At 46.5% G+C, this 13,973-nt stretch overlaps 1 protein-coding gene across 9 annotated transcripts in view; it reads left to right on the top strand.

Moving 5' to 3' along the window:
* Positions 1-13,973, top strand: part of RPH3A (rabphilin 3A) — a 228,003-nt gene that overhangs the window by 156,580 nt on the left and 57,450 nt on the right. For 5 of the 9 annotated variants that reach the window (XM_033098347.1, XM_033098346.1, XM_033098345.1 and 2 more), the window contains exons 3-4: positions 8,764-8,853; positions 12,916-12,927. The exons of 1 other annotated variant lie outside the window; for it this stretch is intronic. In XM_033098347.1, the coding sequence (XP_032954238.1) occupies positions 8,783-8,853; positions 12,916-12,927 (83 nt within the window). In that variant the 5' untranslated portion in view covers positions 8,764-8,782. Of the gene's footprint in view, positions 1-1,803; positions 1,823-8,763; positions 8,854-12,915; positions 12,928-13,973 lie in introns of those variants that run through there. 3 more of the 9 variants (XM_033098352.1, XM_033098350.1, XM_033098348.1) reach the window with 2 other exon arrangements.

Genomic DNA, 13,973 nt, shown 5'->3' on the forward strand with positions numbered 1-13,973 from the left:
TGTGCCAGGGCTTCACATACATTATCGCCTTTAATTTTTATAATAATTTTATTTTGAGTTGGGTCTTATTATTGTCCCCACTCTACAGATGAGGAAACTGAGGTTCAGGAAGGTGAATACACTTGTCAGGCTCATAAATGGCAGAATGGGCTTGGCCCCCCAAACCCATACCCTAGATCACCTTGCTGAACTGTCTGCTAAGAGCATGTGGTCTTAGCTGCTAGATCTTTAAATGGAAGTGGGCGTTGTCTGGGTGGAGAGTTCTAGAGACATTTTGCACGATCATTGTTGACCTGTAGAAAGAGGGATCCATCGTTGGCCCCGACTCTCTCTTTTCAGTCCTGTTTTCCCTGTAGAAAGAGGGATCCATCGTTGGCCCCACTCTCTCTTTTCGGTCCTGTTTTCCCCCTCTCCCCTGCCCTTCCATCACCCCAGACCCCATCTCAAGAATTTCTCTAGTCCCTAAACATTCCACGTCCATTGCATCCTCTGAGCCTTTGCACACTCACTTCCCCCATCCTTTCCTCAAGCCTTCATGTCTTGCACACTCCAGCTCATCCTTCAAGGCCCAGACCGAATTTCCCTCCTCTGGGAAGACTCCCCCGACCCCCATCCCCAGGCAAAACCAATTCTATAATCTGTCTGTTCCCATGACATTTTGTACATTAACAAATCTAAACCTTTTCTAGACACACACACACACACACACACACACACCTTTTTTTAGAGGAGGGAAAGAAATTAGTTTTCATTTTTAATTAATGCCAGCTCTCTCAGCCTGACTTTAAATAATGCCACCTCATTTGTCTTATTAAGTATTTAGTTTTGCTTTTAATTAGTTCTGTTTATTGTCACTGAATTTTAATTGTCAATGCAGGGTCTCAGCAGGTCTTGGTGTGGATGCTTTGTAAATGTTTCCTGTCCTCCTGGAAGTCCTGAGCTTGGGTAGCAGCACCTCTGACATAGCGGGAGGCAGGTTACAGGGAGTGGCTGAAGGCTGATTTTTTTTGTGTGTTTTTTTTTTCCCCCAAACCTCACCTAGTTCTGGTTGCCTTTGAGATCCCTGTTTGCACCAAAATTGCTGGTCTATGAAGACACTCCGAGGGAGCTCAGGAGGGTGCAATGGCAGAAATTCAATTTAAATTTTGACTTGAGGAAAAAACAAAAGGAACATAATGGCTCATGGTAGCCAAAAAGGCCGGGATAGATTCAGGTATGGCTAGATCCAGCATTCTAACAACATCATCAGGAATCAGTCTCTCTCCATCTTTCAGCTCTAGTTCCATCCTTTGTCAGGCCTTTCCCACTTGGTAGCAAAAGTGATGACAGGAGCTTCAAGTTCTGTGAGCTTAACACCTACAATGGAAAGAGAGTGCTTCCATATAGTTCCAGCAAAAGTCTTAGGGCAGGCCTTGATTGGTCCTTATCAGGTCATGTGCCTATCCCCAAACCAATCACTGTAGCCCTTGGGTGTAACACATGGATTGGCCAGGCAAGGGTCATTGACCTACCTCTAGGGGCCAAGTGTGTGTGAGCCCCACCTGAACCACACAGGTTGATAGGGATGATTTCACAAAGGAAAATTAGGGTGCTGTTACTCCCCCCAAAAGGGGAGATAATGCTGGACAGGCACAAACAAGAAATCTCTACTCCAGAAATCCAATGCAGTGTGTCACTCAGGCCTAAATGAACACCTGGGATTTAGATCTTTGTTCTCCTCTCCAGCCCCACCCTCAAATATCAACAGCGACCTCCTTGCCTGAGACTAGAGAAGGTCCCTGACACATGCTAACTGATCAACTCATCCCAACAGCCCTGCAAGGTAGGCATAGCAAAGATAGGAATTTTTATGTCCTCACTTCACAGATGCAAAAACTGAGGCCCCGAAAGACTAAGTGACTTGCCGGAGTCATGCAGAAAATGAATAGGGGGCAGGCAGCGGGGGTTGGGTCTCAGGCCAGCAGTTGTCTTGCCGTGATGGGTTGCTCTCTCAGTCAGCTTTTGCTGCATAACTAAGCGCCCCATAGATTGGAGCAACAACCATTTATTTATCTCCTGATTGGTTAGGTCAGTGATTGGGGTGGTCCTTCTGCTCTAAGCCAGACGTGGCTGATCTTGGCTGGGCTTGTTCACGTCTGTGGTCAGCTTGTAGGTTGGCTGCGACTGGCTGGGTTATGATGGGGCAGCTGCAGCAACTAAAACAACAGTGCCCCCCCACCAGTGGTCACTGCAACTGGCTGAACTTTCAGAGCAGTGGGGGATGGGCTTTGTGCCTGCCTCAAAAACCTGTAAATGGGCACTGTCCTGTGGGATTGTTTGCAGGCTCCTGGCCGGAGCCATCGATTATTGCTAGATGGTGACGGGAGAACCATGGGGAGGTGACAGTGAGTTTGCTCTGTTTTAAGGTCAGGAGCACAGAGGTGCCTTCATGTTGAGCATCTGTGGGGACAGAGTCCCAGAGAGCAGTTTCCAGGCTCTTGGCCTCACCTGGAAAGGTGCTGGCTCAGGTAGTAGATGGCCGTCAGCTGTGGTTGGGTGGCCATCAGCTGTTACCGGTTAGCCATTAGCCACTAATATAACTGCCGTGGCTACACTAGGGCGTTGGTTGGTTGGCAGAGAAGCACAGGTTGCAGCTAGCAGGTTGGTTGGTTTGTTGGCAGAGAAGCGCGGATTGCAACTAGCAGCCACCAGCGAGAGTATAGTGGTATGAACCCCCTATCCGTGGCTCCGTGGGTGTTCCTTTTTGGCCTCACTATATCCTGCGTTCTTGTGCGGGGAGCAGGACTAGAATCCCTGCATGACAGCATCTCTCAGGCCCGTCTCTGTCCTATCTTGAGCACCAACCAGCTCATTGTGGAAGGACCCCAGGCCTATAGTTCCAGCCATGGCCAGCTTCAGGGGAGGCTGGGGACGTCCCAGCTGGCTCTAGGAACAAAGACAAATCAACGGCAGCCTGTACCCGCTGGATGTAGCTGGACGTGTAAGGGGGACACTGGGGCTCTGAGAGAGGAGGCTGGAATGGCAAGGCGTGTGGGCAAATGGAGGGGCATTCAGCTCCACCAAGTAGATTAGGCAAGGCAGGGAACTGCCATCTTTGTGTTTGCTGGCGGGTCCTTGCCTTGGCAATGGTATGTAGGAACCCTAAGTGCCTGGCAAATAGTGAAAGCTAGATGCATAGTTGAGACAGAATAGAACATATTCAGCTCACTTCTCAAAGCCCTTCCTGCATCACTCAGACAGGACACCTAAATGGTCCTCATGATCTGACATGCCCCCCCCACCCTGCCCCCACTACTGCTTTGATCTCAGCTCCCACCCATCTCCTCCTTGCTCAGTCTTCTCCAGGCATTTTTCCTCCTTGCCATTTCTCCAACTTACAAAGCACATGCCACCCCAGGGCCTTTGCACTTGCTTTTCCCTCTGCCTAGAATGTTCTGCCTCAGATATCTGCACAGCTCAGTCCCTTCAGATCTTTGCTCAAACATCATCTCTCAGAGAGGCCCCCTGACCACCTATTTAAAATCAACCTTCTCTCTCAATCACCAGTCGCTCTTCTATTTTTCTCTAAAGTGCTCATCACCAGCTGACACATTTTACGATTGACTTACTGTTTGGTTATTGTCTATCTTCTCCACCAGAAGGTAAGCAACACAACAATGGTTTTCCTCTTTTTTGTTTGTTTGTTTTAGCGCTGTATCCCCAGTGCCTACTGTGTTTCCCTGAAAGTAAGACCTAGCTGGACAATCAGCTCTAATGTGTCTTTTGGAGCAAAAATTAATATGAGACCCAGTATTATATATATTATGTTATGTTATGTTATGTTATTCCCATTCTTATAGTAAAATAAGATTGGGTCTTATATTAATTTTTGCTCCAAAAGACACATTAGTGCTGATTGTCCAGCTAGGTCTTATTTTCGGGAAAACAGGGTAGAACAGTGTCTGGCACATGGTAATAGATGTTCTATAAATATTTTTTGATTCTTCCCATCTCTCAAGAGAAGCTGGCAATCTGTATTTTTTCATTAAATCCTGTGCTTTTCAAAATATTGGCTTAATTTTACTTTTAAAAAACACTACATGGGCCAAGCAAAAACATATTTTCAGCCTGGATCCTGTTCCTGGGACGTCCCCCCCTCCACCCTGTTTGAGGCCCTTTATGTAAATTGCATTCCCCACCCCCTCAGATAGTCTGAGTGAGTTTTTCCAGATTCCTAATTGACCAGCGGTGGGCTGGGCTCAGGGGAAGAGAGGAAGGGAAGGAAAAGAGACAGAGAGATGGAACGGCCTGGGTACCGTCCAAGCTGGTGGCTGCAGTTTCTGCTGTGAAGCATCTGGTTTGATTCCAAGACTGGGGCTGGGAGGCCGACTGTGGCATTGAACTCCACGCAGACAGCTGCAGCTTGTGCTGGTTCCCTGCAGTGCCCTGAAGTGCCAGCTACAGCCCCCGCCAGCCCAGCCCCAGCCCCCGCCAGCCCAGACCCGCTGAGTCCTGCTTAGACCCCTGCTGGGGCTCTGAAGCTAAGTGTGTTTTAAGAGTTGATTTTTTCAGTTTAACTAAAACCGGCTGGGATTCTGGGGAATGGAGGCACGGTTCCTTATCAAATGGTACTAAAGGAGCCGGGAGAAGTAGGCAGAACAAAATGCAAAAACGGGGTGGAGGGTTCTGAATCGGGCTTTTCTGGGTGGGCAGGGCTGGAACACAGCGTGGCTCTGCCACTTACATGTGGATTTATTGAGTGTCCGCTGCTCTCACTGAGCTCTATGACTTACGTGAAGATTTACTGAGCATCTACTATATATCATTCTCAGGCCTGGCTGCAAAGGGGAAACGCAGGGCCCCTTGTCCAAAAATTATGAAGAATTTCAAGGTGATGCCAGCAAAGCATCAAGCCAGGTGCAGGGTCCTCCTGTGCATGGGCCCTGTGTGACTGCATAGGTCCCAGGCCCATGAAGGGGGCCTGACGTGCACAGGCACTGCAGCTGCTGAACCAATACAGGCCTGAGTCGTGCTCTCATGGATCTGCAAAAACAGGTGGAGAGACAAACAGCAAATAAATAAAAAGTAATAATCACACATCATGATAAATATAAAAGAAACAAACAGGATACAATGAGAGGAGGTGACCTAGAGAGTGTAGTCATGGAAGGCTCCCTGGAAGAGGTGACATTTGGGCAGAGACTAGCAGACTAGCAGAGCATGTGAAGGAACCATTCATGTGACAGTAGGAGGAAGATGCTGTCAGAGGCAGAGAGAATAGCAGAGGCAAAGCCTAGCGGCTGGAATGTGGTCAGAGATACAGGGAGAGTAGCAAGCAGAGGCTCATTGCAGTTCTTTGAGGTCCCAGAGAGGATCTTATATATTATGTGTGATAGGCGGCCATTGAAGCACTTTATCAGTTTTCAATTATATTTTTTAAAAACAAATGTTCATTTATTTTTGACTAGCTAACATAGCCACATGGTTGCAAATACAAAGGGGTACATTATGAAATATCTCCTTCCCGTCTCAGCTACCCAGTTCCCCTCCCCAGAGACAAGCGATGGTATCAGTTTCTTATATGTTCTCTGCAGAAATATTTTATGCATATACAACCAAGAATCACATGCACATATCCTACTTTCTCTTGTGCAAATAGTGTCATTCTGGAACATTGTCATACACCTTGATCTTTTCACCAGACAATTTATCTTGGTGATCAATCTGTACCCGTCATAAAGAATCTCAGTATTCTTCATGGCTGCATAGTACTCCATCACATAGAGGCACTTCCGTCCCTCTCGCCAGTGCTTATTATTAGGCATGGAGATTTCTTCGTTGAAAGACTTTAAGCAGGACTTTGGGAAACCCACTTAGACTCTCCGTGACTCAGTTACTCATCCGTAAAATGGGATAAGAAGAATGTCGACCTCATACGGCTATTTGTGAGGATTGAATGAGATAAAATGAAAAGCCCTTACCATATAGCTAGCTAGCCCTTGATTGGAACCGTCAGTTTCCCCTGTTGTTGGTTTTGGTACCGAAAGTAGACTGTTCCTTGAAGTTTGCACCTGGACTGTGGGGGAGCTGGCACCTAGGGAAAAAAGCTGGAGCCTCTGGCTTCCAGGGGAGGCAGTCATGTTATGAAGTTGTAGCTGCAGAACTGGACTTAAGCCGTGGCCGTGGCCCTGACCAAGCTGAAGCATGGGATCTCTCAGCGTCTCCACGCAGAGGTCTGAGTGGGCAGATCTCTGTTTGTTTCTGAGGCCGAGAGGTGGGACTGCAACCAGGGGCCAGAGGACCAATCCCCCAGACGCTCATCAAAACCCAACAGTCTGAAGCCCAGGGAGCAATGTTCTACTCGTGTCAACGTAGTAGGGAGTAGGAGCTCATGGGCTGTGGAGACAGAGTTCGAATCCCAACTCTGCTACTTGGTAGCTGTGTGATTTCGAGCAGGTGGCTTAACCACTCTGAGCCTCAGCTTTCTCACCTGTAAAAGGAAGCAAATACAACCTACCTACAAATGGCATTGCAAGGATTAAAGTAAATAATGAAGGTATGGAATTCAGCACATAGTAGGTGCTCAAGAAATGTTAATCATTTACTGTTGGATTAACTATCATCTAAGAGAAGTAGGAAAAGGGAATTACCATTCTATAAGCACTTGTGTGTGTGAGTGACGGTGGTAGGTGTTTTGACTCATCAGCTCAGCGACTCCACAGGGCTAGAATCCTCCACCAATTATCTGACACACACACCTCTACTTTTGCTCCCGGTATCATTCGTTGGTTTCGCTCTCCTGCTCCTCCCTGAGGTCTCAGGCCTCCTGTTCATTATGGTGATTCGCTCTCTGTGGTGGGCAATGGGAAATTGGGGGAGCGGGGGATCTGAAAATGTCAGAGGCTCACCAGTGGACTTTCTCCATTTCTATTAACTCACACTCTAACCTGAGACCTTGGCTGGACTCTATGGAGAGTCATCTGCAGGCAGGAAGGAGACCATCTTAAGGTCACACTTTGTAAGACTAGACAATGCTTAGGTGGCCGGCTTAGGGTGACATCATGAATTCAGGGACCAGAACCCCACTTCCCTAAGATTCTCCTTTCTACTGGCACGTGAGGTCAAGTTCTCTAGAAGCAGAACCTGAGATGGGGTTTCTTGAGCCAGTGATGGACTTAGAACAGGGCGGTGGAGGACACCGGGCTTGGATGTGGCTTCTGCTGGCGTCTGGCCTCAGCCTGATGCCACGGGGAGCTCTGGCGCATGCTGGCACCACAGAGCCATCCCACCTTGAGACAAGGTGGCTGTGCTTTCATACTCTCCCCCTGTCTGTCATCGGCTTTTGGCTGCCCCCAGGGGTGGGTGTGGGTACCTCTGGGCCAGGCAGCTGTTCTTGTTGGCCAAGAGCCAGTCTCTGGAAAATGGTGCTGCTGTGAGCCCTTAGTTGCTACCATTCCTGGAGGTTGGGGATGGACGCACCACCCGTAACGAGCATCAACAGTGTGTACAGTGCCTGCCCCCTCCACCTGCATCCCCACCCCCAGCCCAGATCTGCCTGTGGACACGTGATCTGCTTTCTCTGAGGCTGTGCCTCCAGGTGTTCAAAGGCCCTGATTGCTCAGGCAGCCCCATCTCCCCGCCCAGGCCCGGTTGACTGGAGCTAAGAGTCCAATCCTGGAATGTCAGTTTCTTTGAGAGCCCTGGGTGGCCGAGCTGAAATAACCAGTGCTGTCCAGGGTGGCTGCTGGCCTGGAGCGATGGACATGGGTGGTTTCCGTGGCGGTCAGCCAGTGAGTGTGGGCTTTGCAGGTGGAATTTTAATAGGAAACGAACTCCTGGTATGCCTGACTGAATGCAGGAGAGGGCCGGAAGGCCAGGTTCTGCCTTGAGGGCAACAGAATTTGGAAAGCAGCGTTCCTGGGAAGGGACTGTACATCCGTTGCCCCAGCCTTCCCTGCCTCCTGGGGTCCTCCAGGGCTGTGTTTTGTCTCTGCCACGAAGCAGGAGGGGAGGCTTTCAAATGAACTTGCCGAAGTCCAGACCAGGGCCACCAAGGAGGCTCATTACCAGGGACTGAGACTCTGGCCACTCAGCGGGGGACCGGGGCTCCAGGGGGCCCCAGGGCAGCTCTTAGCACCGGCAATACTGAGACCTGAAGGTTCTTTCCAGCAGATTTCTTTGTAGCAGGATCTCGTCTCTCCTTTCTTTCCATTTCCCATGTGGAAACAATGAAATGGTCATATTAATCTGGGACGATTATGTTAACCTCACAGGAGCAGACGAAATGGCTTCTCCACAGGGGGCTTCTCTCCCGCGTGTTCAACCATCAGCCCCCCTCCAACTCCCCCCCGCCCAAAGATTTACTAATCCTACAGGCGCCAGGATAGGAGAGAGTTCTCTCCCTGTTCCCCTCCCGACTTCTCAGCTGTTCAGCTTCCCAGAATATAAGGCTATGTTGTGACAAGACCCTTGGGGGAGATGAGGACCCACTGGGGACTGTGGTGCTGCCCCACTGGACGTGCGGCCTCGAGTTGGTGAATGAGACGCACGTGGGTTCAAGGGCGGGAGCTCTCCACTCTGGTCCGTTTCTGCCAGAGGGGAGCTGGGACCTGCAGCAGGAACGTTCCCTATGGGGGCCTGAGGTTCCCTCCCTGGAAAGTGGAGAAGCTGGGTGAAGTCTTCTGTCGTCTCTGAGGCCCCCAGACGGCTGGGCCTGGAGTAGGAACTAGAGAGAGAAGGAGTGGCTGAATCACTGGGTGACGTCCTCTCGGGGTTGTTTTCCAGGAGCGCGGAAAACTCTGCCATGACTGATACCGTGTTCAGCAACAGCTCTAGTCGTTGGATGTGTCCCAGCGACCGACCCCTTCAATCAAAGTAAGTCACTGGGTCTCCCTGGGAGTGCCTTGGGTTTGGTCAGTGAGGTCTGGAGAGTTCTCCACCTGAAGGAGAAAAGGAGTAGGAAGGAAAGAACCAGAATTTCCTGGGGTTGAGGAAAAGGAACCCAGGGGGAGTTTTGGCATGGACACTTCTCCATTGATTTTACTGCTTTGCAAAGTTGGGATAACAAGGTTCAATTCTGAGCTCCATGCCCCAAATTTGAGGCTCTGGTGGAATGGGAAGAGCCCTGACCTAGTGGTTAGAATCAGACTTGGTTCTGCTTCTAGGTCTGAGCTAATTGACTGTGTGATCGTAGGCAAGTGTCTTCCCCTCTCTGGGCCTGTTTCCTCAATCCGATAAGGACGGTGGACTAGAGGGGAGGTTGCAAACTGCAGGCCGCCAGCTCACTCGGACTTGCAGAAGTGTGTTTTTTGTTTTAGTTTTATGTTTTGGCCTGATTATTTAAAAAGTGGGAAATTTCACATAAAAGTAACTTTGCATTCAGTATCCAGTAACACCTGAGTCAGGGGTGTGCTGGATCGGTGCCATAATGGCTCCGAAGAGCTGATGTTGCATTTCCAGAAATTTTGCAAGCTGGTTGTTAAAGAGGGCCATTATTAAAAATTAAGTTATATAATTTTACAATTAAATGATATTAAGTGCAAAGGTGGTAAGTACTCAAAATGAATCACTACTTTATTCTTTTGCTGCCTTTTGTCATTCTCTGTGTTATTGATGTCTATTATATCTGTACGGTGAAATATAATATAATGGTGTGCTATTGCGTGTTTCCTCCCAGTTCTGTATTCAGTGGCATCATGTTGGTTCAAAATCATCCATAGGTTCAACTGTTGAACATCGGCTGGCACATCATTGCCCGAAACCCTGGACCATCTAAGTCTGTTGTTTATCGTTCCTGCAGATTTTCACTCACAGGAACTTGTTCCTTTGAACGCTTGGTAATTTTTTATTGTGAGCTCAATCTGTGAGAATCCTGGGGATCTGTCTACCTTGGGGATATTTTTCTTCAGAGAGACTTGTATTTGCTTCTGCCAGGAGTCAGGTGTGCTGCTCACAGATGATGTGAGTTCCCTTGGAGGGTCCTGGCTCAAGGCTGGGGGTCTCAGATTCAGCTTCTCTGCCTTCTTAGGAGGTCAAGGTCAGCCTCTGGAATGCAGTGCTATTTGCGGTGGCTTACTGTTCCCAGCTCCCTGTTCTGGATTCAGTTTGCTGGGGTTCTGTTTTTGTTTTTGATTTAAATTGCCTTATAAAAGTATAATTAATGTACCTTCAACAGTACACATTTGAAGTATAATTTGATAATATTTAAACATACACAGACATACACACACACACAGGGTGCCGAAAAAATGTATACACATTTTAAGAAAGGAAAACTGTATTAAAACTGTAATAATATATACTGATAACAAAAGATGAATACACATCACGTTTGACTTCTGCAATGACAAGAGGTGCTCAGAGTGGTTCCCATCAGCGTCCAGACACTTCTGATGACGGCGAACTACTGCTTGAGCAACGTTGACCAAAGTGTCCACTTGTCTACATTTTTTGGCGCCCCCGGTATATATACTCATACCCCTTTCTTGTCTCTTTTTTCCTGCCCCTCACTTTCCCCACCCGTCCCTAGGTAATTCACTAATCTTCTTTCTGTAGCTATAAATTAGTTTGCATTTTGTAGAATTTTATATTAATGGAGTCATGCAGTGTGTAGTCTTTTCTGGGGGGAGAGATGTCTCTCTTCTTTCACTCAGAATAATTATTTTATGATCCATCTAGATTGTTCTGCATACCAATAGTTTGTTCCTTTTTATTGCTGAATAGTATTTAATTATATGGATACCACAATGTGTTTTTGCGTTCATCTGTTGATGGACAGACACTTGGGTTGTTTCTAGTTTTTAGCTAGTACAAATAAAACTTTGTATAATCATATGCTTTCATTTCTCTTGGGTAAATGTCTAAGAATGGAATGCCTAGGACATATGGTAGGTGTATGTTTAACTTTTTAAGAAACTGCCAAACCATTTTCCAAATTGGTTGTTAACCACTTTAAATTTCTACCAGAAGTATATGAGAATTCCAGGTTTCTCCCTCGTCACCAGCACTTGCTATGGTCAGTCTTTGGAATTTTAATCATTCCAGTGTGTGATAGTTTCTTTGTTGTTTTAATTTGTGTTTCCCTAATTACTATCAAGTGCTATTTCTTTGTGGTTTTAATTTGCATTTCCCTAATGACTAATGATGTTACATATAACTTGCCATAATATAACTTCTTTGTTGAAGTGTCTGTTCAGATCTTTTGTTCACTTTTAAATCAGGTCATTTATCCTCTTGTTATTAAGATTTGCAGGGTTGTTGTTTTTTTCAGAGGTTATAGATAAAAGTCCGTTGTTGGGTATACATTTTACAAATATTTTATCTCAGTCCATGCCTTGCATTTTTTTATATAACACAGTTTTTTGTAGAGGAAAAGTGTTTTTTAATTTTGATGAAGTGTATTTTGTTTATTTATTTTGAAAGGGGGAGTGGGGACTAGAGAACCCCTTACTTTTTAATCCCAGAACTGCTTGAAAAGAGCTTTGCTCTAACTTATCTCCGACTTAGTTATGTATTGGTAAAGGGTCTTTCTGAAGAGTTAGTCCCCCCATATTCTGTGAAGCAACAGTTCCTATCTCTTTACTCCTTGTACCTAAAACCTCCTCCGGTTCTATGAGTTTTGCAATTTTGAAGACACTAGAACTCTATGGGTTTCCTTTTTGAAAGTAAACTCCTATTCCCCCAAGCCTTTTTTATAATGTCCTTTTGGAGCCAAACTGATTTTGCAGAAAATATTACATTCGTCAAAAAGTGTGTCTTTGTAAGATAAATAGTTGCCCGAAGGGTGGATGGGGTGAAATATTTATTTTGTTTTAGAAATGTCAGTTAATTAAAATCCCATCCATCAGAGTTTACTAAAGTCAATACAAAGCCAAACAATTTGCTTTACAATGAAATTAGAATTACTCCAACAGCCCGGATGCAATTTCATTAAAGTGCTCCTGGGCTCCCTATGAAACACGTTGGCGTTGTGAATGCGTCTGGCTGACTTGATTGCTGCGGCATTGTCTTCAGATATTAAAATTATTTTCCAGTAAATGCTAATGGCTGTATTGTAGTCGTCACACATGCTATCTATTCTGCTGCAGTGGTGATGTGCTCACACTTCTAATATCTTTCTCCAGCAAATTAAGAAATCTAGTCTTAATTAGCTGCTGGCTAGCCAGATACTCTTACTGCTTTTGTGATTTTCAAATGCCTTTCCTTCTCAGCTTCCTTGAATCTAACGATGGTGTTTGAAACACTACTGCGACGGTGTTTGAAAGAGGTGAATACATCTGCTTTTTGCATAGGTAGGGCAGTGGTTCAGCTTTTTCTGTCGGCTAGACCTGGGGAGAAATGCTGGAAACTCGATGCTTCTCTAGACCTTTCAAGCATTCAAGCCAGAGGGTACTAGAGATCGGGGGTGGAAACTGAGGCACGAAGAGAAGACATGACATGCCTGTGGATGTACCCCTAATAAATGGAGACGCTGGTCTCCTTTCTAGAATGGAGTTTTGCTTTCCAAAACTGGGGCACTGCGAGTTCTACTTTTGGATGCTCCAGTTACTGCTCAGGGCTGGTCCTCCTCAAAGCGTTCCTTAAGCCCCAGTGTTTCAAACAACAGAAACCGAGAGTGATGCTGGCCATGTCATCATGAAGTGACGTCTCTTTAGTGCCCAAAGACCCATTATTTAAATACACAAATGATCAGCTCGGTTAATGAATACGCTGAACTGGTTTGGTCATTGCAGTCAAAGCTGTGGATTTTACAAGCCTCCCCTGCAGCTGACTTGTGTTACGTGTGCTGGACGCAGATGAGAATGACTAGGAGAAAAACAATGGAAAGTAGGTCATCGTCATTGAAACGTCGGGATTTTGTATCCAGACACCGTTGGTATTGTTATGAGATTGCTTTCCTAACTTTTGTCTTTCTCTCTTTTCTTTGCCTTCCTTCAGTGATAAAGAACAGTGAGTATTTTGCTTTGCTGCCCACTGACTTGTACTCTGTTCTGATCAAAGGGACTTGCCCCTACAGAGAGATGGTTAAAAAAAGGAAGTAGCAAATTTTACAAGTCTCAAAAACACTTAAGGTATTAAGAAAACACATACCCCTTTTAAGAACAAAAGGACCAAATTTCAAAAACTATCTTGATAAAAGGATGGAAAGTGTTCCTAAGGAGAGCCCTCAATTTAACTCTTGTTAGTAACTTGTGGGATTTCAGCAAGTTTCCTGTCCACTCCGTGCCCTTGTTTCTGTAGCTGTTCGCCTGGGAACATTGTTGGTAGGTAAAACAAATGCTAACTCAAATAACTGCTGCCGTTAATAAAAGATGGTGATGAGCAGAACAGAGCTTGGGGGATGTTTCGTGCTGTACACATGGTCTCAGTCACCTCACGGGAGGTCGGCCTGATTTCCCAGTGAAAAGCCTTTGGCCTATCTGGGTCCTATCTTTGCTTACAACTTTTGTGTTTTAAATTGGATTCATTTCCTAAATATGCATGACAGATTGGATGCTGGGTCCAATAAATGAACAGTCAGGCTGCAAAGCAGACCAGGCTTTGGTTGCGTGTGCGCATTCAGAAACCATGGAAAGTCATTTTGACCCTCCCCATGATGGGGAAGTTATCCCAGAGCCACAGAGAGCCGGGGGACTGGCGTCAGGGGACCCAGTCTACCTCTTGCTCTGGTACTCAGTGTCAGTGCGGCCGTAGGCACTGCCCCTCACCTCCCTGAGCCCAGGCTATCTCCTTTGTAAGATGGGTGTGATGACCCTGCCCTTCCCTGCTCACCAGCGGGTGGTAGGATCAAATGAGATGCACGGGAAAGCTTTGTAAACTGTAAAGCACTGAGCTAAGCCAGAGGAAGGTGTGAATTTCAGCCTTGCCTTACCCGTGTGTGTGTGTGTGTGTGTGTGTGTTTGTAGTGTGTAGTACATAAATACACACCTTGTATATATACATTGTGTATATGTATATATTATGTGTGTACATGTACCGTGTTTCCCCGAAAATAA

The sequence above is a fragment of the Rhinolophus ferrumequinum genome, chromosome 25 (assembly GCF_004115265.2).
Source record: "Rhinolophus ferrumequinum isolate MPI-CBG mRhiFer1 chromosome 25, mRhiFer1_v1.p, whole genome shotgun sequence".
Classification (NCBI taxonomy): Eukaryota; Metazoa; Chordata; class Mammalia; order Chiroptera; family Rhinolophidae; genus Rhinolophus; species Rhinolophus ferrumequinum.